This window comes from Genypterus blacodes, unplaced genomic scaffold (assembly GCF_046128005.1).
Source record: "Genypterus blacodes isolate CSIRO-AG114 ecotype Tasmania unplaced genomic scaffold, CSIRO-AGI_Gbla_v1 ptg000111l_1, whole genome shotgun sequence".
Lineage (NCBI taxonomy): Eukaryota > Metazoa > Chordata > Actinopteri > Ophidiiformes > Ophidiidae > Genypterus > Genypterus blacodes.
The window spans coordinates 5,277,665-5,302,509 of record NW_027466915.1 but is presented as its reverse complement, the minus strand read 5'-3'; the positions used below and the strand labels follow the sequence as shown (position 1 = coordinate 5,302,509).

Sequence of the window (24,845 nt, the reverse complement as noted above, 5' to 3'; positions counted from 1 at the left end):
CACTAAAAAATCTAATGGCTGGGGTAGAAAGACAGCAGGTTTTCTGTTGATTCACTCTGTTCGAAATGCATGTTGGGAGGTAAAACAGAAGTAAACCCAGCATCAATGCTTTAAACATGCAAACTTTTCTAAACTAGTAGCATATAGTTGACAACTCTGCAGGTGTTCCAATCAACAGGAACAGGCTAAAAGTGATTGTGCCAAAACTAAATGTCATACACTTTATTCAATTATGAAAAAGTTATAATTAGATGAACCACTGCATGCATTTCCTCACCTGTCAGACTTAAAAAGAAGAATAGAATGAAGTGTGCATGTAAATGTGTTGCCTATAAGATTAATCACTCTTTAATTCATATAGTTACATAAATGTTTTTTTTTCTCAGTTAGAATGATCCATTAAAACACATTTATCTGAGCTGAAATTCAATCTTAAAAAGATTCCCCATCATAAAATCAAGGTTTTGTTTTTAAATTGGATCCTCTTTGATATTTTTCCGACATAGTAATAGCAATGAACACTATCTACATTAAAACATGTATAGAAAATAACAACTAAATACATGATTTGGCCTGTTCAAACCCTCTGAATGACCCTTCAGCTAAGTTGCTTACTTAATGAACACAAACTCACAGGAGAGCATTAGAGGTTCGACTGCTGAACAACAGTGATTTCTCTTTCAGACATTTACTTTACGATAACTGTGGAGGCGTTATGAATAGACTCCATGACAGCAGCCAAGCGACTGCACAGATCGTAGGCAGAGTTGACGTGAACTTTAGGTGGGTCTTTGAGCACAACTATCTCAGCTGAACAGTCCAGTACCCGTGGCAGGAACTCACCCAGCTTCCCCTCCAAAGAGTCTGTACAGAAAGACAAAGGCAAATAAAATGAAGGGGGTAGCTGTAAACGGTAAATGTTCCCTCGTTCATAAATGCTTGTTGCTGGCCTGTTTTTGTTTGGTTTAACAGAGGTGTTACTCTGATATTTCCTCATTTGTATGTCGGGTAAGCTATCTATGAAATATACAAATGAAGACCTACTTCAGTCTGACTGTGTACCTGATTAATAACTGTGATAGAGAAGCCCACTCAGTTGACTAATTTAATGTTTTGATCTGATCTTGTACAGGCACTGAGCCTCTTCCCTTTTTCTCTCTGTCTCTCTGGCAACAATGTAGCTGAAACAGAGCACAACTGCAATATTTAAAATAAGGAGTGTTTTATAAATTAGCTTCAGTTCAAATTGTGGTTATTTAGTTAAAAATAGAAAATACAAAAATCATCCATTCATTAATGAATGCTCATAATATATAAATGTTTAATCATGTTTTAATCATAAATAATAATAGTGATGTAAGTCAGTGGTTCCCAAACTTTTTCTCCCACGTCCCCCTTATATAGATCAGAAGTTTTCGCGCCCCCCATATGTCCCCATACGGCTGATCGGCGTAGCGTGGGGGGTGGGGCTCTGGACGCTCATTCTCCTGCAGCGACGAAGAAGTATCGCCTCACTCATTTACCTGAGGCGGTACTCATTCATATCGCTCCTCTTCCGATCCCCCGCCGCGCCGCGCCCCCCTGCAGTAGCTCTGTCCCCCCTAGGGAACGCGCCCCCCACTTTGAGAACTGCTGATGTAAGTGGTATTCACACCGTTGAATCATAAATCATTACAATACTGGGAGACTTTAATATTTAGTCATTCGTGGAGAGGGAATCTCTCTTGGAATTGCCTCTCCTCTACATGACTTGATTTGACTAAAGGATGCATCCCATTAAAAGAGACACTAATATATAATCAACCCCCCCTGCTAAACAGCACCAAGTGGTGGCCAAAATGAGTAAAGCCCTACATTTACAATCTGATCATATTGCTATATGACGCACTCCTTACCATCCATGCCCTGGCCCAGGCAACAACACCAGTGGCTGCGGATGCTCTCCATGGCATCCCGGTCTTCCTGGGTTACAGTGAAGTCACAGCCCATCAGATGAAGGCAGGGGATGATGACCTCATTCATAATGGTAACACTCTCCCCCACCTTGCTTTCTTCACCACTACAGAACAGCTGTGATGCTCTTTCATTCAAGGCCTGTTAATGTGGATGTCAGGAGAAGGAAAGTGTGATTTTTCACATATGATTATCTGTGAGACTAATGTCTAATGTCTGAAAGACAAAAGCACAAAAGTGATGTTGTAATTGAAAGGCAATATTTTCTAAACACAGTTTTGGAACAAAATCACACACTGCTGCCACAATTAGGCAGCCTATATGGCAGCAAGTTAAATGCTGCTTGTCTCTACTGTCAGTAACTGAAAGTGTTAAGCTTTAGTCACACTTCTAGTTTCACCATTACTGATGTAGGTGGGCGATGCACCACCTTACTAACCATAAGACATGTCCTCCTGTAAAGTGCAATAAGAGAGCGCTCCACTCCACGTTTCTCTCCATCCTTCAGGAGGGATGCATTGGTCTCGTAGGAATGAGCCAGGTAATTTAAGGCCTCCTGGAACCTGCAGCATGGTCATGACACAAGGCAACATTTACCATATCTTCCAGTAAAATCTTGTGTCTACAAAGCAGCACCTGCACCTGATCTACAATGTTTAGAGTGATATAAAATAATCACTGAAATGCTTCAGTCTGTTTAATACAGTCAGAAGATTGAGGTCTGTGAATGTCTTCTTTCTGTTTTAATATCCATTGCATACACAGTTCAATCATGCACTGATTGGTACACAATGTGGATATGTGACAAATGCTTGTGTTTACTAAGTCTAAGTTACACAGTATTTATTATTTCTACAAACTTCTAGCTCCACTTTAGGCCCAGCTACTTTGTTAAATCACTAAAAGTAACAAAAAAAATATGTCGTTATTGTGGACAGACGCTTTTATCTAAAGCGGTGTACATGTGAGATTTCAATGCAACAAAAGCAAAGACCTAGATCTAGAACAAGAGTAAGTGCCAAGAAGAGTAAGTGCCAAGAAGCTTTGTCCTGGTCAAATAACAGGACATAAGTGCCAAGAGGCAAAGCCTGGATTTTTTAAAAGTAGGTACACATTAGGTGTGAAGGTGTTGCATTTGAGTACCAATAAACTAGTATTCAATTACTCAAAAAGTGAGCCCTATGTATTTCAATGTACAGTGTCAGAGAACATCATAAGTGGGTAACAGAAGTGAGTAACAGAAGCACTGAATTTATTTCTATATTGCATGTATTACTGTAATACGATCAATTTTGCTCCTGAAATCTGTAGCTAGTCTGTATGTATTCTGTATGGGTGAGACACAGAGAGATGGAATCTGATGTGCAGAAAGCGACACATGCTGATCAGATATGGTGTACAGTCAGTCACCTACTTGCTATGATGGTAATGCTCGAGCCCCGACAGCAGGTAGACAAACACCGTCTGGAACAACCTATAGTGTTCATGCCACTGCTGTTGAACGGAATAGCATCAAAAACATTTGATTTTTGATTGATTATTCAGCAAGCTGGAACAATAATGAAGCTTTCAATTCAAACTGCACCAAAATGCACCAATTGAGGTGAGCATCATTTGATCTTCGCAATGGCGTAAGAGAGTTGCAGCTGTGATGCTTCTGCTAGTGTAACAAAGCAACTCAGTTATTTTGCTTTGAAGTTCATATATTCATAGTTTAAATCCCCAGTTGATGTCTGATGTAAAGTAGCCCCACTATTACATGTCACATCACAGTGGAATCTACATAATTATCAAATGAACCAATCTCTGTCCCACCTTTCAAGGTTAAATCATCAGGATCCTCAACCAGTGACTTTGCAATCCATTATCATTGGCAATCATGCCACTTTAGATTTATTTATAGGTAATAGTCTGTACATATATATTTTAGTCTGTATATATATATATATATATATATATATTTAGTCTGTATATATATATTTTATTCTGTTGTTATTTAGTCTGGTCTGCTTTCTGCTTCCATTTTACTTATGCCTAGTACTTTTGCACAATTGCGCTATTTGCACTACATTCAATTTCAATCTCTACATGCTGCTGTTGATGTCTCGTCATAAGTAATTACAATGTACAGTATTACCTTGTGTTTTATTGTGCAAATGACAATAAACTTGAAACTTGAAACTTAAATTCAACGCCATGTAAAGCATTTACTACAAAAACCTGATGTCACTGCATGCCTTCCAGTAAGTTAAAAAGGTGAGGGCAGTGCATGCTATTTATAGTTCTCAAATAGAATAGTGGGATTTTACAAGTTTTGGAGTCATGAAACAATATATGATAACACAGCAAGGCACAACAGGGTCTGAACAAATTCTAGTGATTCTGAAGAAGAAATGCCAAATTATTTTACATTAAAACATTGCATTCCTTAAAGTTTAATTGCACAATAAGGTTGGGCCATTAGTTGTATATTCTTCAATGTAACAATAATATGATGATACCATGTACTCATCCATGTCCATATCGTCTGGCTTGATGAGGCGGAGCTTGGCTCGGGCTTCCCTCATGATACTGATGGCCCTGCACGCAGAGTGGATGTTTTTCAAACTGCTTTTAGCAAATGCCTACAGATAATTTAGTGGGTGATGTGAGTGAATCATATAGGAAATACAAAATCTGCCTGGACGGTTTAACTGAAAAGTGTTCTTGGGTAACATATTTCAACACAGCAAGACAGCAGTCGCACACACTACTGATTGAATTGGTAATTGAATTAGAAAATTGGCATTTGGATCTATTTGTGAAAAATCTATTTTTTTCACATTTTACAAAAGAGCTGTTGGTCGTCTGTACCTCTCGTCAAAGCTGAGGTTGCGATCAGTAAACTGCTCGAGCAGTGTCCTCTCGATGACACGTTTGGGGGCATTGTTTTGGAAGAAGTAGACGAGGGCATGCTGGAGGCGAGCGTCTTTCTGGGGTGTAGTATCCTCCTGAGAAAGCTCAAACAGGCGAGAGTACTCCTCATGGAAAGCCTGAAGGCAGAGTGATGTTTTAGTTCATTATAAAATCATTTGTCTAAATGCTAGTGATTTTCACTTGACAGGTTCTACACTATATTTTTGTATATATCTGATTCCTCAATAAATCTTCTAGAGTTACAATTGCTTGCTGCTGCGCATGGCCTCTCAACATCCTCTCACATTAGCTGCGTATGTGAAAGCTGTGTGAGCCTCTTGTGCATCATGTTACTTCCAGGTACTTAAGACTGTTTTATGGCATACAAAGAACTGTACTAACATTACTATTAGTATTATCAGTGACTCAAAATTATCATTTAGTCTATAATTACATAAACACCATCATTACACATTACATCAACAACTCCTGGGTGATTTGCTAAGCTCACGCTACGCTTCTTGGCTGTTTCGCTGCTGCATGCCACTGTGTAGTGTGAATGCTTTAAGTGGTTAACATGAACGCTGAACAGATGCTGCTCTGTGCTGCTTCATGCCACATGTGTGCATAAAAAAGCATACTATACCTTGATCAGACCAGCCTCAGGCCCATCCTTGTCAAACGTTTGTCTGGCCTTGGCTATAGCAAGAATGACACCCTGCATAGCTGGAGTGAGCATCATCTGGACAGCCACACAGCAATGAATAAGAGAAACAAACGTAATTTTAACAAGAACACTTTTCTAAAAGCATACAATGTATAATGTATTCCAAGCCAACGAAAACCAGCACGCTAATGAGCTGCAGGTGTAAAAGCAAGTGGATGTTGAATCATCAGAGGAAGTTTTATTTCTCTGCTTTAGAGCTCCATGCTTTAAGAAAGATGGTCTCTGTTTGTTTGTTTGTGTGTGTTTGTGTGTATGTATGTGTGTGTGTGTGTGGTGGCTAAATCAGCTACTGCACACCAGTGGTTAGTATTTCTCTATATTTGGTCACATTTTACACCGAAACATTTTGTCCAAAAATTACACCTATTATATGTTTACATCTTATAACATAAAGTTCAGTTACATTTATGGCAGTTTTCTTATTTTTGTTCACAAAATTTAGTTAACATTCTGTGTCTGTTTAGTTGTGTTGTGTTTGGAGGAAGCTCTAGTTTCTTTATTGCTTTGGGTTTTTTTTATTGAGTCTGACCTCAACTATCTGTGGCTTCTTTTTTCTAGTTTATGCATTATATAATAGGACTTAAGGAAGGTTAAGGTTTGTCTACTGTTTATTCAGTCCTACTTATATGGTCCACTTAAGTCACCATCTCTGACTACAGCCCTTTCTGAGCTTTAGTGATCCAACCCTGAGAGAAAAGTTAATGATGTCTTTCTCAATATTTTCAGAGTTCATGAATGCAGCAAGTATTAGCTACTGAAATTATGTAACATTTTGTCACGTCCTTACCTCTTCATTGTATCCGTCAGCATCTGCTCTCACCATAATCCTGCCCACGTTGGGGATCTCCACTTCGGAAACCTCGTTCTCTGTCTGTCTCAGTCCATCTGCAACTATCTCTTGCTCTTGCTCCTCCTGCACTGCTTGAGAATCAGGAGCTTCCCTGGTTGCCCCTGGGCCAGACTCACATCCTGAGCCAAGCTCAGTCCTTTCTGTGTTGTCCTTTTCCTTCTCCACTTTGTCGGATGATGCTTGGTTACTAACCACAGGTTTAGGTCCAAGTGACTGAAGCAGAAGATACATTTCAGTATTACATTACTGTGAATCTCATCACTAAGTGGTAAAATGGGATCCTTGACCCAGATATACACTATATTTGTGGACTAGAATTTTTGACCTAGATCCAAAAGATGGGGCATTGGCGGACGGGGTGATATGGGTTAACCCACCTGACTACACAGCTCCCTCTCAGCTGACATCGAGATCTGGCTGGGACCCAAGGTGTCAGTGACGCCTGTACTGCAGTCGTCTGCATGGCAGCCAGGACTCGGTGTTGGCACTGGCGTAAACACTAAATCTTCAGAGGTCAAGTGAGTGAACAACACATAATGTCTTCAGTTAAATAAGAGCATCAATAACACTCAATAATGTTGTCCTATCTCTCACAGTCACTCTATTATGCTTTGATTGACAGGATGGACATTTTAGCTACAGTACATTTAAATTCAAGACCTTCTGCTTTTTCTCTGATCCGGGTTCCAGGTGTGCAAGAAGTTCTGAGAGACGTATGACGGCGGGGGGGGGGGGAAGACCTATCATATACCTGCGATACCTTCGTCTCTCTTCTTAAAGGAGCCATGTACTCTTAAAACGCTCTAACAGTACTTAAAGACATCTCTCAATATCCCGTGATGACAAAGTTATATACAAATTAATATTCAAATCGGAAAGCTTTTTGTCTATATTGTCAAATATAGCATGTTTATGAAAATTATGTACACCAAGAGAAAAATCAGTGAGCACTCCAGCTAGAGCCAAGCCGCACGCCAGCCGGAAAAGAGTTGCATGCAGACACATTTTTTGGATTAATTAAGTGAAGTTGGATAATTTCCCAGGGCACACCTGACGGTCTCTCACGGCGCCGTGGCACATTGGTTGAAAATGTTTTAATCCATAGCCTTCTGTTTTGGCTGTATGTCCGGGTCCGTATAGTTGCTTCTGTGACATTAACCTACCTTCAGGCTTCTCTCTTGGCTCTTGCTCCAAATCTGTCTGTGTTTCTGACTCTGTCTGTGGCTCCGAAACACATTCCAGTTCTTCTGTCAAGGGCCTTGACTGACAGGCTGGATCAATTGGTGTTTGCTGCGTATTGGCTTGACTGGGGTCTGGAGGCTCTGTTGAGGCTTTTGACTCGCCTTGCAGGGGCACTGTCTGACAAAATTGCGCCTCCCATTCCCTGAGCTCTTGCTGAAACCAGCGGTTGTCCTCATGCACGTACTGCCTCAGGACAGGTGGCAAGGAGTCCATGCCATGCAGCACCTGGCCCGTCTCATCATCTTTGTCCTCTGGAAGAGAGGCATGCATATGATCAGGATCACACATTAGACTGCTATTTATTTACAACTTCTCAATTGTTGCAGTTTGACAGCTTTTGGTCATATGATGATCTCATAGTGTGCCTATAACAGGGTTATTTGCCCTGTTATAGGCACACAATTCTAAAACAATAACTAACAAGAAAACTTTTCAAAATGAAGACCTGTTTCATACTGATGATACATTCTTTGGCATGAAGTTGGGGGGAACAAGATATCCTTGGCTGTTTTGCATTTGTTCAAAACAAAAAATTGCAGATATAGTTGCGAGCCTATATCAGGAGGAGGGTGACAGCTGCTCACAAAAGTTAATTTACTAGCATAGATCACTTTTTTTGCACCTCTGCTTAGGTCTGAAATTGCGATCCCAGCATAACCACACAGTTTCCATGTGTTCAGGTTGGCTAAATTACAATGGGAAGCAGCAGTTAAACTCTAGATATGTTGAAAGTAATAACATTCCAATTTGTGTTGACTTGCCTATTACCACAACATCATGGCAGTGAAGTATTTGACACAATGAAGTTATTGTGGCACTTAGTTAGTGTGGTATTATGTAGTTACCATGCATTCTAATGAATTATCCCATAAATCTGGTGGAACAGAAATTAACCAATAAGGAGGAGGATCGTTCAGGGTACATCAAATCAAATGGAATACATAGGTATACCTGTTATAAGATTGGTTAGCCTGTCATCAATGTACATTAGGCAGTAGGCACTGGCATTAGTCATGCCACCGAATGAGTCTCGCTCCAGCTCCTCCCATGATGACTCAGTGATGGTAATGTCATTGTACTTCATCCAGCGCTGGTTTGCATGGTCATAAATGTAGGCCCAGTAGTGGCCTGCTGATGCCTGGCCCTCATGGACTAGCACTGCATGAAGCCTGTAGGGTACCTAAGTACAGTAGGAAATTAAATTAAACACAGGTAGGGGAAGTAACTCAATGAAATATGACAGAGCTAGATAATGAACAAAACTATGGTGTAACTATGTGCACAGTGGAGCAAGTAGATTGCAGATTTAGTTTGCCAACTAACAAAGAAATGAACAGTCTACAATTTTAATGGTAGGTTTACGTTAACATTGAGAGACAGAATACAAAATCCAGAAAATCACTTCATATAAAAGTTATACATTAATTTGCATTTGAGAGAGGGAAATAACTATTTGAACCCCTACCAACCAGCAAGAATTCTGGCTCCCACACATCGGTTAGATTAGTCCTCTTCCTTTATCAAAGTACTCAACTCGTCAACTGTATAAAAGACACCTGTCCCCAGAATCAATCATTCAGATTCCAATCAGATTGGCGTTGGCTACAAGACCGGAATGGGGTACAAGACCATCTGCAAGCAGCTTGGTGAAAAGGAGACAACTGTTGGTGCGATTATTCCAAAATGGAAGAAACACAAAATGACCATCAATCACCCTCGGTCAGATCTCGCCTTGCAGGGTATCGATGATCATGAAAACAGTGAGGGATCATCCCTGAACTACACGGGAGGAACTTGTTAATGATCTCAAGGCAGCTGGGATCGCACTCACCAGGAAAAACATTGGTAACACACTGCGCCGTAATGGAGGAAAATCCGGCAGCGCCCGCAAGCTCCCCCTGTTCAAGAAGGCACATGTACAGGCCCCTCTGAAGTTTGCCAATAAAAACCCGAATGATTAAGAGGAGGCTTGGGAGAAGGTGATGTGGTCAAATGAGACCAAAAATTGAGCTTTTGGCATCAACTCGACTTACCCTGTTTGGAGGAAAGGAAATGCTGACTGTAACCCCAAAAACACCATCCCCACCATCAAGCATGGTGGTGGAAACGTTTTGCTTTGGGGGTGTTTCTCTGCTAAGGGGACAGGACAACTTCACCGCATCGAGGGGAGGATGGATGTACCATGATATCTTGATAACCTCACCCAGGACACTGAAAATGGGTTGTGGATGGGTCTTCCAGCACAAGAATGACAAAACATAAGGCCAAGGCAACAAAGGAGTTGCTAAAGAAGAAGCACATTAAGCTCATGGAGTGGTCTTGCCAGTCTCCGGACCTAAATCCCATAGAAAGTCTGTGGAGGGAGCTGAAGCTTCGAGTTGCCAAACGACAGCCACCAAACCATAAGGATTTGGAGAGGATCTGCAAAGAGGAGTGGACCAAAATCCCTCCTGAGATATACGCAAACCTGGTGACCAACTACAACTAACGTCTGACCTCTTTGCTTGCCAACAAGGGTTTCTCCACCAAGTACTAAGTCATGTTTTGCTAGGGGATCAAATACTTATTTTCTTCACTCAAATGCAAATCACTGTATAACTTATATGTGATGTGATTTTCTGGATTTATTTTTTATATTCTGTCTCTCACTGTTAAAATAAACCTACCATTAAAATTATACACCTCTCTTTTCTTTGTTAGTGAGCAAACTTAGAAAATCTGCAAGGGATCAAATACTTATTTCCTCCACTGTATATGTTCTTGAAAAATATATAATATTTGACGTGGCTTATTTATTTAGAAATGTCAGGGTGTGCAGTCTATGTCTGGCTACTGTAGATGGACATGCTGGGGACATGCTAATTCTGGCCTTGTGCTTATGAATATAGACTATATGAAAGTAATGATTAAGTAAATCAACAGTATGTCTAAATTTGTCAGTGTTTGAAATATCAAAGATAGTATTTGGGTTTCTCCTTTATATTTTTCACAGCTCTGTTCTTATTTGCATTCCATTCTTTACAATCTATTATTGTTCTTATTGAGACTGAACCACTTTCATGAACTCTATTGTGGGCATTTAAACAGCTACCGTATGTTGAAACATGTGGGTGAATTGCCAGGGTAAGCTCAGTGTGGAAGTACCTGGCAGAGGCTGTTGTCAGAGTACATGCCCTCCAGCAGTTGGCTGAGCATGTCAGTACTTCCCTTAAGCTCTAGACACACAAACACATACAGAAACAAACATACGTCAATGAATTATCTCTCTCTCTCTCTCTGGGGAAGATTCCAGGTGTGGAAAGTGAGGAAGTGAGGAAATACTTATGATGATGATGTAAAAATGTATTATTGTCTTAATTGTAATAGAAGTGAAGTTTGTTAGGGAAATATTGAGCAGGCAGAGCATCAGAAACATACCGGGGTCTTGAGAGAGTCAAAGGTCTGAAACTTTTTTGTTCATATCTCTTCTCTAGTTTGTGAGAAATTACCCAAAATGTAGAAAACAAACAAACAAGCAAACAAGCTAATAAAAAAATTAAATAAAACACAAGTGATCTAAAATCCTGGCACCTGATTCAGATCTGAATAATCCCCAAAATCTAGTTAATTTCCTGGATCATGTCCCACCTGCAAACAATGTTAGTGTGTATAGTATATGTGTTTTCATTAGCGTACCATTTATGTCATTCTCAACTTCAGTTCTCCAGCGCTGTAAGCAGGACTTCACATAGTGCAGCTCCTCTTCACTGATGATGTGTGGGGCTGGGTGTGGGGGGCAGTCAATAGGATGTCTGCATTGTGTAAAGGGCTTGTAAATGGGGGTCCTTTGGCAATTGGAAAACAAGCCATCAGAAGAACCGGAATCTCCCGGCTTGGCCTCACTGAAGAGAACAATACAATTTAAATGATTTGCATCATAACTATATTATTTTAATCTTATTTAGTTTTTGTCTTACAAGGTTGTTCTTTATTGTGATGTATTGTATTTGATAGGAATGATAACGATATGCCCTTAAGTCTGTTTCACTAAGCTCCTAAAGCCTCATATCCTGCAATACATGTTCAGATTTACTACAATATACCAAATAACAAATCAATAAAGAAGTTTGGCAAAGAACATTCAAACTTGGCTAGGAAACACTCTGAATTTGTTCCCGCATCTCCTTCAGGTCAATTATCTATCACCTGTTTCCTCCCTCATATTTGGATTCCACTTTTTCAGTATGGCATGACAAAGGTATACAATGTTTCAGATAAGAGAGACGTTTGAAGTCACATTGCCAGTTTTCCTTCTGCCCACAGTTGCATAAGTCTTGGTCTGGTTATGTAATTTCTACCATATTGGGAATATATTTACAGCCCTGTCCAGCCCTATGAAACACATAATGATTCATTTCTCACCCTTATTTGCCAGAATATTTATTCTAGAGTCATAGACTACCTTTGTATTTTTGAGTTATCACTATAATTCTATTCATGCTATTTATTATTCTATTAAGACTTTGCAACCAGCATTCCTCCCAGTGACCACGTGCACCACCACTAAATTATTATACTTTGTATATTTGATTATTTCCCTGTTTAAATCGCTAAGTTATTATCTATTCTCTAATATAAAGGTTTTATTTTTAATTGTGTGGGAAACATTCTCTTTGCACACGCCCTTATATATCATTCAGGCCCTCAGGGTACACAACCTGTTGTCTTTGCAGATAGGTTCATTGAGGGGTTGGCTTGTAGGAGTCGGGGATGATGCAGCTGCTCTCAGATCTTCGGCTTGGGAAACACTGATAGGTTTGGTAGTTGCAAACTCCAGTACAAATTGCAGCATGTCAGCCAATGGATACTTGGTGGGTCCTGAGCCATAGCTTTTGTAACTGTGAAGTAGTACAGCAGAGCATTACATTACATTACGATAATTTAGCAGATGCTTTTATCCAAAGCGACTTACATTACATTACCACCGAGTACAGAGGGGGGGAGCAATTGAGGGTTCGGTGCCTTGCTCAGGGGCACCTCGGCAGGGACTCGCACGGGCAACCCTCCGGTTCCGAAACGGAAGCTCTACCCACTGAGCTACTGGCATTAATGCACTACTACATTTTCCCATAAACATGAAATGACTCTAGTGTTTCTTGATTAAGTTTTTAAAACATCAAGATACTTAACACATAACTTACCATTCAAGTTTCTGTTGTTGGCCTGCAAGTTGCTCTTTCAATTTTCTTACTTCTCCTCTTCTCTCATGGGTCTGCTTTATGTTTTTGTGAAGGTATCTGTATACCATAAATCACAAATATGCTGTACATCAATGAAAACATCAGTACATCATTAATGTGCATGGGCCAGAATTTCCTCCCATTCTAAATGTTTGAGCATCTTCCTCTTTGCCCTGGATGAAATTAATAAATAACATTTATTTATTTTTGTTGTTGTTCCTGCTCAGGGGGTGGGAGTGGGGGCTGTTGGTAAGCAAACTCTCCCTATTCATGTCCTCCAGCTCTCATTCTTGTTCCCCGACCAGATGGGTATAATCCTTCCCATGTATTCTGGGACAGACCCATGGTCTCCTCCCTGTTGGACATGGCTGGAAATCCTCTCTAGCAAGGCATCCGGGAGGCTTCCTCATCAGATGTCAGAACCACCTCAGCTTGCTCATTTCAATGCAAAGGTGCAGTGGTGCTACTCTGAGCGACCATTCCCTTTCGGGAACATACAATGTCAACACACATGCCTTTCTTTTCTGGCCTATGGCCTACACACGGTTTTAGACACTGCACCTACAAATGTCTGTGAATGGCCCTGAAGCTCACCTGTCCATATATATGATTTGTGGGAACTCCAGTTTCTTATGAATCTTCTCAGGACGCCCAAGCTGGGTGTTGAACTCAAATCTAGAGAGTTCAAAGGTCAAGACTGGTGGTAACTTTTTGAACCATCTCTGCAAACAAAGAGTATACACATTCTATTAGTAGGGTATCCTTTCACACAAATACTTTGATCTGGAAAAAACAGCATACAGTTGCAAGAAAAAGTGGAATATTTTAAATCATATTAATCTCTGCATTAATGACTCTGAACATGTGGTCTTGGCTACGTCAGACTACACAGTCAGGCAGCACTCTACTTCAGGAGTGCCACTTTGCCTCACTGTGAAACAACACAGCTGAATGACTAGCTACTGTATGCTTACAAATGCAGACAAAAGCTACAATTTCACTTCTCATGTTTTGATGAAACTGACCACATCTTGTCTAAAAGAGCAGCATAGGTTGTTTTAATAGAAAGTATTGTTGTTTATGAAATTTAAACAAAATCTTAATTCATTGATGATTAATTCACAAATATGACAGGAAAGGACACCAGAAGGAAGGAAAACAAACACCCACAATTTATGCAACATGTATAGTCTTGCTAAAGTGAAAGTGCTGTGTTTATGATTGGTTATTATTCCTATGAGAAACAGACTAACGGACAACAGTATTGTGTATCTGTCCACAAGCAGATGCTGGGGGATGTCTGCACTTTGATTCTTCTAACAGATGATCTGGATCTTGATCTAGATCCCATTTCAAAAAAGGATTATTCATAATTGTCAACATTTTACATTCTAGCTGTACAAATCCTGCGTGTGGTGGAAGAAATATGTGTGTTTATGGGAATCATACTCTTTGAGTTACTGTAAACAGTGCTATGAACATGCCACTACCACCAAAGTGTGGCAGCGATATCGTGGACTAAACAGTGCATAATCTGTTTTATTGTATCATCGATTGAGTTTGATTTACAATAGATGAAGAAAAGAACTGATCAGCTTAATTCTACTAGCTCAAATTGTTCACAAACATTTTGTTGCAACTGTGTTGGAATTGATAAATGTACATACCTCATGGCCTGATGTAATGGTGTGATCTGAATGTAGGGACTCGATCTCTTTCTCTACCATAGCCCCCTCAAGGCATTCATCCAGGTTGTTGAAACCATTGACTTGCAAGGGGTATTGGCCAAACTGCTCAATATTACATAAAGTTTTACCTAACAATAGACACAGATAGATTAGAGCAGTGGTTCCCAAACTATTTCTGCAGGGGCCCTTCTGCAGATAAGTATATTTTCGCCTCACATACTTTGGGGACCACTGGATTAGAGCAGTGGTTTTCAATCTGGCCCTCAAGCACAACATCACAACATGCTCCTGCCAATATAGAGCTGGGAAGCACCGACTCTTAAACAAGTGAACATGTCTGAGCATATGGGAAATATGCTACTCAAATATGACACTGAAAGACCAGGATTGAGAACCACAGGATAAGAATACATAAAAGTTAAATTCGTATTGATTATGACACATTACACAAAAGTCCAGGTATACCCTCATGTCTTCGCTCTGTCACAAAGGTGCCATAGAAAAGCTGTACCATAGGATTTTCTTTTTTATCTTCTGCATTCCTGAAAATAAAGCACAATATCAATGCATGTAGTGGTTAATTTAACAAACAAATATCCTGTTCAAGGAAATTCTAAACAAACAGTTGCGCAACAAACAGTGACTTTAATACTGAATCAGTCTTACTTTCCATTCGCTGCCAACTGAAATGCATCCTCAAGCCAGTCAAGCAGTGTGTGGGTAAACTCACTGACATCCTACAGTGAAGACATAAGATAGACAAAATGTATCTGCCTGATTTATTTGTTTGTTTGTTGCAGTCAAACAGATATGAGAATATTAAGAACTGCTGTAACATTTCAATATTCCCATGTAGCAACGAACGAACAAACAAGTTTAAATTAGGTTATGTCAGATATTGTCGTTGTACCTGTTGGGCCTCACTGGACCTGAAAGCATCTCGGAGCAACTCCACTGCAGCAGAGGGGTCCACAAAGCTACGAGTGGAGCCCACCATGAGGGCAAACAGACAGCGCAGCTCCTGCATGAAAGCTATGTTCCTCTTGTTCTGTTAATAAAACTCATTGGCAGTAATTCATAAGAAAAACAATAACTACACATCATCATGCCAAATAATTGCCACAATAATTGAAGCTTAGTCATAAAGCTGCCCTTGCATTAATTAGCACACCAGTGCCTCACCTGTGAGAATTATAATGTTGAATATGGCAGAAATGGGAGGAACAAATAATGCAAATAAAGCCACTGGTGTTGAAAAATGCTTGTATACTGTATAGTGGTGACAGTAGTTTACTCACTGAATGGCTCTTACACTTCTTCAGTATACGCTCAGACAGATGGTAGTTGAGAACTAGTCTTCTAAACACAGGCAGGTGGAACAGTGACTGCAAGAAAGTCAGAAAGAACAAAAACCATTTCCCTAAATGTGCTCTGTATGAAGCAGCTACTGTTGGGTTGATAGTTATCACAGGATCAGAGTTGGGAAAGGCTGGAATTGAAGGTTTGCATTTAAGATGCATTTTTCTAAATAAAAAATTACTCTGAATCCAAATTTTTTTCATTCCAAGAACAAAGCAATTTATTAGTATGACTTTAATCATGTTTCTAATGTGGATTGAACATTTTACAAATTATAGCTCCAGCAAAATAAACAACAGCTTGATTGAGATGAATGTGTCCCTTGTGCCAAAGAAAATGCATCACTACCAGCCAGTCGGGCTCATGTGTCATGTATGGTGAGTCAGAAAGGAGCTTCGGAGCACTTATGAACACGGTGATACATACACTTTCCATTAGACTCGGAAATTCAATTACAGCTTATTTCACTTTTACTGTTACTCATACCACAAAAGACAATACATGGAATAAGAGCACTTTCAGGCTCAGTCTGATAGACTTATAAATTTTTTTAGAAACTGCTTGATCAGGTGTGATATTCTGTTGAAGACAGAGCACGTGTCAAACTCAAGGCCCACGGGCCGAATCCGCTCTGTGACTTGCACTTATATCCCCAACTGTGCCTTTCCTCCCACTGCAAGCAAACTAAGTCACCAGAATTCATGCCTCAAATAGGTGTTGAAAAATACTCAAGTGCGGAGACAAAAGGCTGCGTCTTGTACTAGTGTGCCTGTGTGAAAACAGTGGCTAGAACTAGCATTATACTGTTGCACAATAATTTCCCTCGGGATAATAAACTTTTATCTTATCTTATCTTATACGTTTGGTGTGCACCCATCAGACTTTTTCAATAGTTTGGGTCATTTTGACCGGTACGAAGACTAACTTCCATGTGAGAAATTCTTTTGCTTCTACCGCTGCATTCTGAAGTGAACTTCAAAATACAGCATGTAGCAATTTCAGCATGTTGGAGAGAAAGCATTTCTCACATGGAAGTAAGTCTTCGTACCGGTCAAAATGACCCAAACTATTGAAAAAGTCTGATGGGAAGAAGTCTTATCTTATTCTAGTGTATGAGTTTCATGATAGCCAGATCCTCCTTGTTCTCACCTGGATGACAGCACTGAACCAGCAGGTATTGCCTACATTGCGAATACCCACAGGCCAGTCGTCCTGGCGGATCCAGTCTGCACGGCTGCACATGTCACTCTGGCCCTCGCACCTTTTCCTCTTTATTGTTGTAGCATTCTCCTCTGCACTGGCCTCCAGAGCCCTGAGATATATAAATGACTGTAAGTGAGTGTATATTGATCAACATCGAACATCTGTTATTTACCTCCTATATTTCAAAAAATACCCAGAGGCAACACCTGATGTACCTTAATGTGTTGCATTGAGTATGCATAATGTAGCCACAAGACAATATCTTTGTGGTTATTGTAGCTATAAATGGTTAATATCTGCATGGCATAGAAAACTCCATTGTTAATAATGAAGATTAACTTGATTCACAACCATTGACATGAAAGCAAAGAACACATAAAAATAAGTTAGACATAACATTTCAACAAAACTTGTGTGAAAGCACTCGCTTTACATTTGTCAGAAACATGTGGGGACAGAAGTTGCAAAATCAAAACAGGAAGTTTAATTTGCCTGGTAACTAAATAACATGGAACAAAGACTGTACATGCAGTCCTGAACAAGCTCCGTTCCTATGTCTGATCCCAAATGGGACTTGTACATAAGTCAGAACACTGTCATACAGCATCACCAAAGCCTCTAACAATAATAGAGAGATACAATAAAAAAAATACAATAGAAAAACTCTTTAATAATAACTTTGCCCTCCCATCTTAATTTTTGCTGCCCGGTACGTTTTCTCTGATTTAGCGTACCTGCTACGGACCCGATAAAAACACACAGGACGTGTGAAAATGCTGTATAATCATTTGGTGATTGGTTTGGTGATTGATTTCCATAAGCCACATTTCCACTGCAGTCACCGGGACACTCAAAGCAACAAGTACATTTATAACTACAAGTCCTAGTTCACGGTTCACATTTCTACAGTGCAACAACTAAGCTTGAGATGTCATTTGAGCAAGTGACTAACATAGTAACAACGGCAACATTGTTTGTTATCTGACATGGTCCACAGCAGCTCCGAAATTTGCGCTGCGATCTGCCGGTCTGAAGGGGGGATTATGATAACAGCATAATTATTCATATGCTGTCATCGAAAGAGACAAAATTGTCTCGTATACGGCACGCGGACCCTGGTGACCCTGGTGCCCCCACCCCTGGTCTAAAGACATTCACAGTGGTCAAATGTAGCAATGTCTGCGGCAATTCCCACACCCTTGAATGACAACAGCCACATGCCTGTGTTGGCCCTCATCTGCCGGGCACAGAATCAAGCTAAGTTTCATTTATGCTTCTGTTGGATTGAGACTGGAAAAAAGGATGCAGAAGTCCAAAGGATATTGACTGATACATATTGACCTGTAACTAAAAAACACAAATGCGGATAAGCAGGTACCTATTGAATTCTCTGTCCTCTTTCTGGGCATTGAGGGATTCCTGCAGGCTGAGTTCTATGGCGGTCTGCAGTTCATCTTTTTGAAGTCCTAAAGAAGAGGGTCACAAAACCAAAATACAGTATTTAACCATTTGAAAAGCCATGAACACTGAATACATACGTAGCATTAAAACATAAAATAAAATACAATATGCTTCATCTGTACATTTGTTTTTACACATAATTACAATATGCATTGTAATGTTTTCCTCAAGTACCTTTTTGGCCCTCCCAGACCTCTCCATTGCTTTCTAAATCCTGTGCGGCGCCAGGGTCCTGAAAATCTGCAGGATGATTTGTAAGTAGACCAACTGCATGTCCAATGTCACCCTGGCTGACCTGAAAGACAAGCAGACAGAAACTTCTCTTCACTTCTCCTCAGGCTAAACAGGTGCATCTGTCATATTAACAGCTCAAGATAATTATTATATTATCAGGAGCCTGAGGTTTCTCCCTGTTAAAAGAGTTTTTCCTCCTCCTTTTTTCTCTATGTGCAAAGTGCCTTGAGATGACTTTTGTCGTGATTTGACGCCGTATAAATAAAGTTGAATTAAATTGAAACTATTGTAATTGGAGAGAATGTGTGTTTGTGTGTCTGTTTGTTTGTCCTGAGTTGCAAAGAGCATCATTCCCACAATAGCCTCCCAACCTAGCCAAAACATTGGTTCAGGGGTGTAAGCATGTGCATAAGTTGCTTCTCATTTAATTCACATAAATACTCCATAGCAGTTTAATTTTTTATTTGCATCACTAATGAATGAATGGTAAAGTTAAAACTAAACATCAAACAAAAAGTTCGGAAATTTGTGATTGGTAGATTATTTCTCTGTTGTAACAATGCTTCTTGGCAATACATTTTAAACCGTTGGAAAGCCTGTTTAGTCCCCTTTTAAATGGTGCCCCATTTGTAAGGAACATGCATTTGTGGGATGAGCAGCACAGCTGAGTATGTGGGTTACCCTCATGAAAAATTTGCCAAATCTTCTCTGCCGATGCCAAACAGCTGATTCTGCTGTTGCTTTTGACTCTTGTTTGGTGTTGTTGGATTGGATGATTGAAGTCTATCAGTAACAAGGAAGAAACAAGACACATTGGCAATTTTACAATTTATTCATTTAACAAACAGTCAGGAGCCTCAGTAACTTGTGGAAGAACCATACACAGCCACAACAGCCTGGTACCTCCTCCTCATGCTGGTCACCAGCCTGGTCACACACTGCTGATATCGAGATGAGATTCTGCAACCAGTGGCAATCCCATATCTCCACAGTCTGGGACCAAACTCTATCCTCCAAGATGACAATGCTCACCCCCACAGAGCGGGGTTTATCAGAGACTGGCTGAGGGGTGGAATGCCATCCCACAGCAGTGTGTGAACAGCATGAGGAGGAGGTGCCAGGCTGTTGTGGCTGTGTATGGTTCTTCCACAAGTTACTGAGGCTCCTGACTGTTTGTTAAATGAATAAATTGTAAAATTGCCAATGTGTCTTGTTTCTTCCTTGTTACTGATAGACTTCAATCATCCAATCCACCAAACAACACCAAACAAGAATCAATAGCAACAGCAGAATAAGCTGTTTGGCATAGGCAGAGAAAATTTGGCAAATTTTTCATGAGCGCAACCCACATACTCAGCTGTGCTGCACATCCCACAAATGCATGTTCCTTACAAATGGGGAACCATTTAAAAGGGAACTAAACAGGCTTTCCAACGGTATAAAATGTATTGCCAAGAAGCATTGTTACAACAGAGAAATAATCTACCAAACACAAATTTCGGAACTTTTTGTTCAATGTTGTTGTTCGTAAATTGACAACCATAACAACGAACCATACTGCATACCTCTGTTTCAAACATGGCCTACCATGGTTATGTGGGTTTAACATCTAACACTATCTGACTTCTCAGCTGATTACTGTGAGAAGAGTCAGCAGAAAAAGAAGTGGATCAGGTCATTGGAGTCACCAGACAGATATTAGAAACATTGAGTAACCGTCAACCGTGTTATTCCACAATTCAAGGCTTCTTTAAAGCTCTTCAGCTTACTGACATAATACATCAGACCCTTGTTTTTCTTTGTCTTACACTCAGAGCTCTGTCGAGAAGCTGTGGGTCCTGGATGCCAGTGATCTCCCTCAGCTGGTTGATCAGCGTTTGGCTCTGATTAATGAAGGGAGACAAGAAAAACAAGATCCACATTTAAGTTCCTTCAAACAAATATTGTACACACTCACTTTTGGGTGAAAATGTAGCATCGGGCCCTAAGCAAGCTATTATTGGTTACTGATGTGTTAAACATGGGTTGAACAAAAGATGAACCAGCGTTCACTGATCGGTCTACCGCCACAAAGGGCCCTGATTTCATTTTTATTGCCAATATTAAATTGTCAAAATGTAACAATAAACCTGACTGCACATACAGCATACACATTTAATCCACAAGATTAACCAGATGTCCTATCATACAGTGTACAAATAAATCATTATATATTTTATAAGTTTCTTTGGATAGATTGCCTGGTCTAACTGAGTTTTAGAACAAAGTAGCAGAGCAAATAGCAGTACTCAACACGATCTCTATGATCCCTCTGTTTCTGCGGCAACAGCCTTCCCTTCCAGGTGGCCCTTTGCCGGCATGGCAGGAGTCCTGGGTCCAGCAGGGTGCTTGGACCTCAACAGATTTGGTGTGCAATTCTAGTTTTAATAGCACTTTAATGTGCTATAATAAAAGAATTGTATGAGAACTAAAAGTAACTGACTGAGTAATAGTAACTCTTACTCAGTCAACACGAGCAATATGCTGAGGCTAATGCATCTTTGTGTTTCTTAAAACTAGAACAGAAAAGGTTATAGAGGAAAGTTTGTGTGTTTGGAACCTCACCATAAGTACAAACATCCCATTCAGACAGATACAATCTCCATTAGACCGCTTGACCTTAGATACATAAAGTAGAAAAAGAATCTGGGTCTGCTGAACGAGAGGGGCTATATAAAGTCTGCTACCACAACGGCAGGTGTGAGGGTGTCACATACGCGCTCACACACACACGCTCACGCACACGCACGCACGCACGCACGCACGCACGCGCGCACACACACACACACACACACACACACACACACACACACACACACACGCACATATATGGTGACTCGGGCTTATCTGAGACCCCTCTTGGTTAGCCTCTATTTTGGGCTACTGACATGGATAGCACAGGCCTCTGTTTGTCATTCCACTCACCATGCCACCAGACCTGAGTGACAAAGGTGCTGGGTCTCTCTCTCTCTCTCTCTCTCTGGCTGTCTCTCTCTAACACACCACACACACACAACCCACCCCAAACGTAACATTTAAGCCAAGACACAGAGGCGCATAAACACTATGAATGTTCTGTATATTAGATAAATGATAGACCTACATACAGTATAATTAGATGATTTGATCCATAATTACATATTGTTAAACTAATAGCTTGGTTGCAGATCTACTAATCCAAGTATTGAAACAATAAAATTAAAATCTTGAAAACAGGATGACTTCTCACTGGCAGGAATTTGAGAAAACCTATACTTTTGCATTTCCTGGAATATTGTGCTGACAACTCAATCACTAAAACAAAAAAAAACATTTCAGCTTTTAGAATTAAGTCACAATTTACTTTGACAGCTTTGTGAATCTAGCTTTGTGAATCTAGCTGTCCACGCAGACCTTAAGTGTTGTTATTTTGTCATTCCTAGTCAAAACATGGGGCTGGTTTGTTAATATGGGCCCCATTATACTTTTAGCTCACCAGGTTTGTTGAGTTCTCTCCGTTTTTGTTCTGTTCGGCTTTCATTGCAGATAACATCTGACTATTTGTCTCAGACGCGTTCAGCCCTGAAGTCTCACACCGGCTTCAACTGTCAGCGCGAACAGAGAAACGCTGCGCGCAACTCGCCTGTCTTGACACGCTCGTGCGCGAAATCAACGTTCACTCGTGGTAACGTGCGCGCTCCTGAAACGTGACACAAACTGCAGAGTGAAAGTCATCTTTATTGACATTTTTTATTGATTTAAACCTGTTAACCTTTTAACCTGTCCGACTCTCAGACCGTGGTCGAGGAGCACAGGGGAGATGTTTCCTCCGGGGCCGAAATTCACGCTCCGCAACTTCAGGGTTAATACCCAGCGGAATAACGCACGGAAATCGGTTGTTCTGAGAAGTTGGCAGCTTTTCTTATCGGTCTCTGGCACACTGTACATTTATGGCTTCCCACGCAACCCGTAACCGTAACACTCAATGCTCCCGCCACACTCTATGTAACACCCGTTTCTCTCTCTCTTCCATACACACATCAGACGTACATCGAAACGCTACACCTGCGTCTCTCATCTTAAAGGAGCCACGCTCTCTTATAACAAACCCATTGGCCAGTTGTTCCCAAAGTGTCAGATAAATTTATGAGGGGGGGGGCGAAAGCTGTGATCTATAAAAGGGGGGCACTGCAAAAAAAAGTTTGGGAACCACTGCGCTCAAGCACAACTTAACATCCACCTTTTGCAGCTTCATAAGCATTGCATTTCATTATTCAGTATTCTTTGAATTCCCACTTAACTTGTTTTCCTTATCACAAATCCTTATTTAGATTCCATTTAACATATATTTAAGCTTGTAAAACCCACAAAGAATTATATACATTTTCCATGATTTCTAATAACTGAAAACAGGATGAAATAATAATCATAAAAAAGTTAAAACAATAGGGCTTCTACAGAACCGTATTGCATTAAAAAGTTTCACATTAAAGAAAGAAAGAAATTTCTTTGATATGACACATAGAGCAACACATAAGGTAATAAATGCAGTCATTGTGAACCATGCTTGACCTTTAGAAATGGTTTGAGTATGTTGCTCATCATAGGCTGCAGTTTTTGTTTTTTAATTCTTTGGATAAATGTCACATTTTTAATGTCTCTAAAATGCTTTTCATCTGTTGCAAATAGATGGAAAGCGCATTTGCTTCCGACAAGGTAATTTGTGGAACTTGTGGAGCCCACTTCACTTCTCCATTGTGCATGGAAAACACGAAAAAAGCACAAGGAAGCAGAGAGGAGTAAGAAGATAGAACAGCCTTTATTAATCCCACACCTAGGAAATTCAGTTTCCAAATCACATGCACACACTGCAACTCCAAGGGTTTCTGGATTTCTCGTGAAAAAAAAATTGGAATCTGATAAAGTGCATGCAAGACAAGGACTTCCTGCTTATCGAGCCGTTTTGCACGGGCATGTTCCTATCCAACAACAGCACAGCTTAACTTGTCACCTCCCCCCACCAGTATCAGCTCCACACATCCTCTGCCACCCCCGTTTACATGAAGGGACAGAGTTGACTCTACTTCCTGAGGAGGCTTCAATCCTTCAATGTCTGTAACACCATGCTGAGGATGTTCTACCAGTCTGTGGTTGCCAGTGCCATCTTCTTCGTGGTTGTCTGCTGGGGCAGTAGGACGAGGTCGGCAGACGCCATTCATACTTGCATTCTTGCACTTTTCTTTATTGCACTAGTTTAGGTGATTTCTGGTTCTCGTTTTCATTCTGCACTGTACTGTAACTGTTGCACAGTAATTAATAATAATAAACTTTCATCTTATCTTATCTTATCTTATCTTATCAAGAAACTTTCGGAGCCTAGATTTGCCTGTCCTGTGCCTGCCTGGAACATGTTCACAGGTCGAGTTAGTCCTTTCACTGATGAACACTTTAAAGACAACGAACAACTGTCTGAGTGTATCCACTATGAAAGCAGCACCATCTCTCCATGTTGATTTTGGAATGGAATGCTCTTCTTTTTATCAGGCAGTATTGAAGGACAAGTGCACCCTGCCAAAGACTGCCTTAAGTGACAAATACACATCACAGGAAAGCACAACTGCTTATGAGCCCAAGACCAAGTAATTGTGAGTCAGACTGTTTATTATTATTATTATATTTTTTTTTTGTAGACCTACTATATGAGGGCAGATATTGAAAAATGTCAATGTGATGTGCTGGCTTGCTGGTTCAGACTTTAGTGTGTGTCTGTGTAGTGTGTGTGAGAGCGTCCAATGTGAACAACCCACACAAAGTATTTGAATGGTTTTACAAATGGATGGATTTTGTTATGTAGCATAGAAAAAACATTACAACATGATTGCATTGGTCACCCAGGATGAGCACAATCAATGGTTGGCTGGATGGATCATCAAAATAACAACTTTTTACTCATGATCATCTCAATTGAATCACATGAAGTAGCACACTGGCAATAG

At 40.4% G+C, this 24,845-nt stretch overlaps 1 protein-coding gene across 1 annotated transcript; it reads right to left on the bottom strand.

The window, feature by feature from the left end:
- Positions 1 to 418: 418 nt before the first annotated feature.
- usp28 (ubiquitin specific peptidase 28) lies at positions 419 to 22,442 on the bottom strand. The gene is given in 26 exon segments (XM_076161276.1): positions 419 to 864; positions 1,896 to 2,094; positions 2,393 to 2,516; positions 3,368 to 3,447; positions 4,455 to 4,533; positions 4,807 to 4,985; positions 5,495 to 5,590; positions 6,363 to 6,638; positions 6,803 to 6,930; positions 7,589 to 7,918; positions 8,619 to 8,847; positions 10,812 to 10,882; positions 11,343 to 11,548; positions 12,365 to 12,544; positions 12,848 to 12,943; positions 13,481 to 13,608; positions 14,554 to 14,702; positions 15,040 to 15,105; positions 15,227 to 15,311; positions 15,485 to 15,622; positions 15,873 to 15,959; positions 17,083 to 17,245; positions 18,515 to 18,602; positions 18,772 to 18,892; positions 20,640 to 20,714; positions 22,346 to 22,442. Coding segments are annotated over 26 exon segments (3,606 nt in total). The 5' UTR covers positions 22,403 to 22,442; the 3' UTR covers positions 419 to 688.
- Positions 22,443 to 24,845: the final 2,403 nt, after the last annotated feature.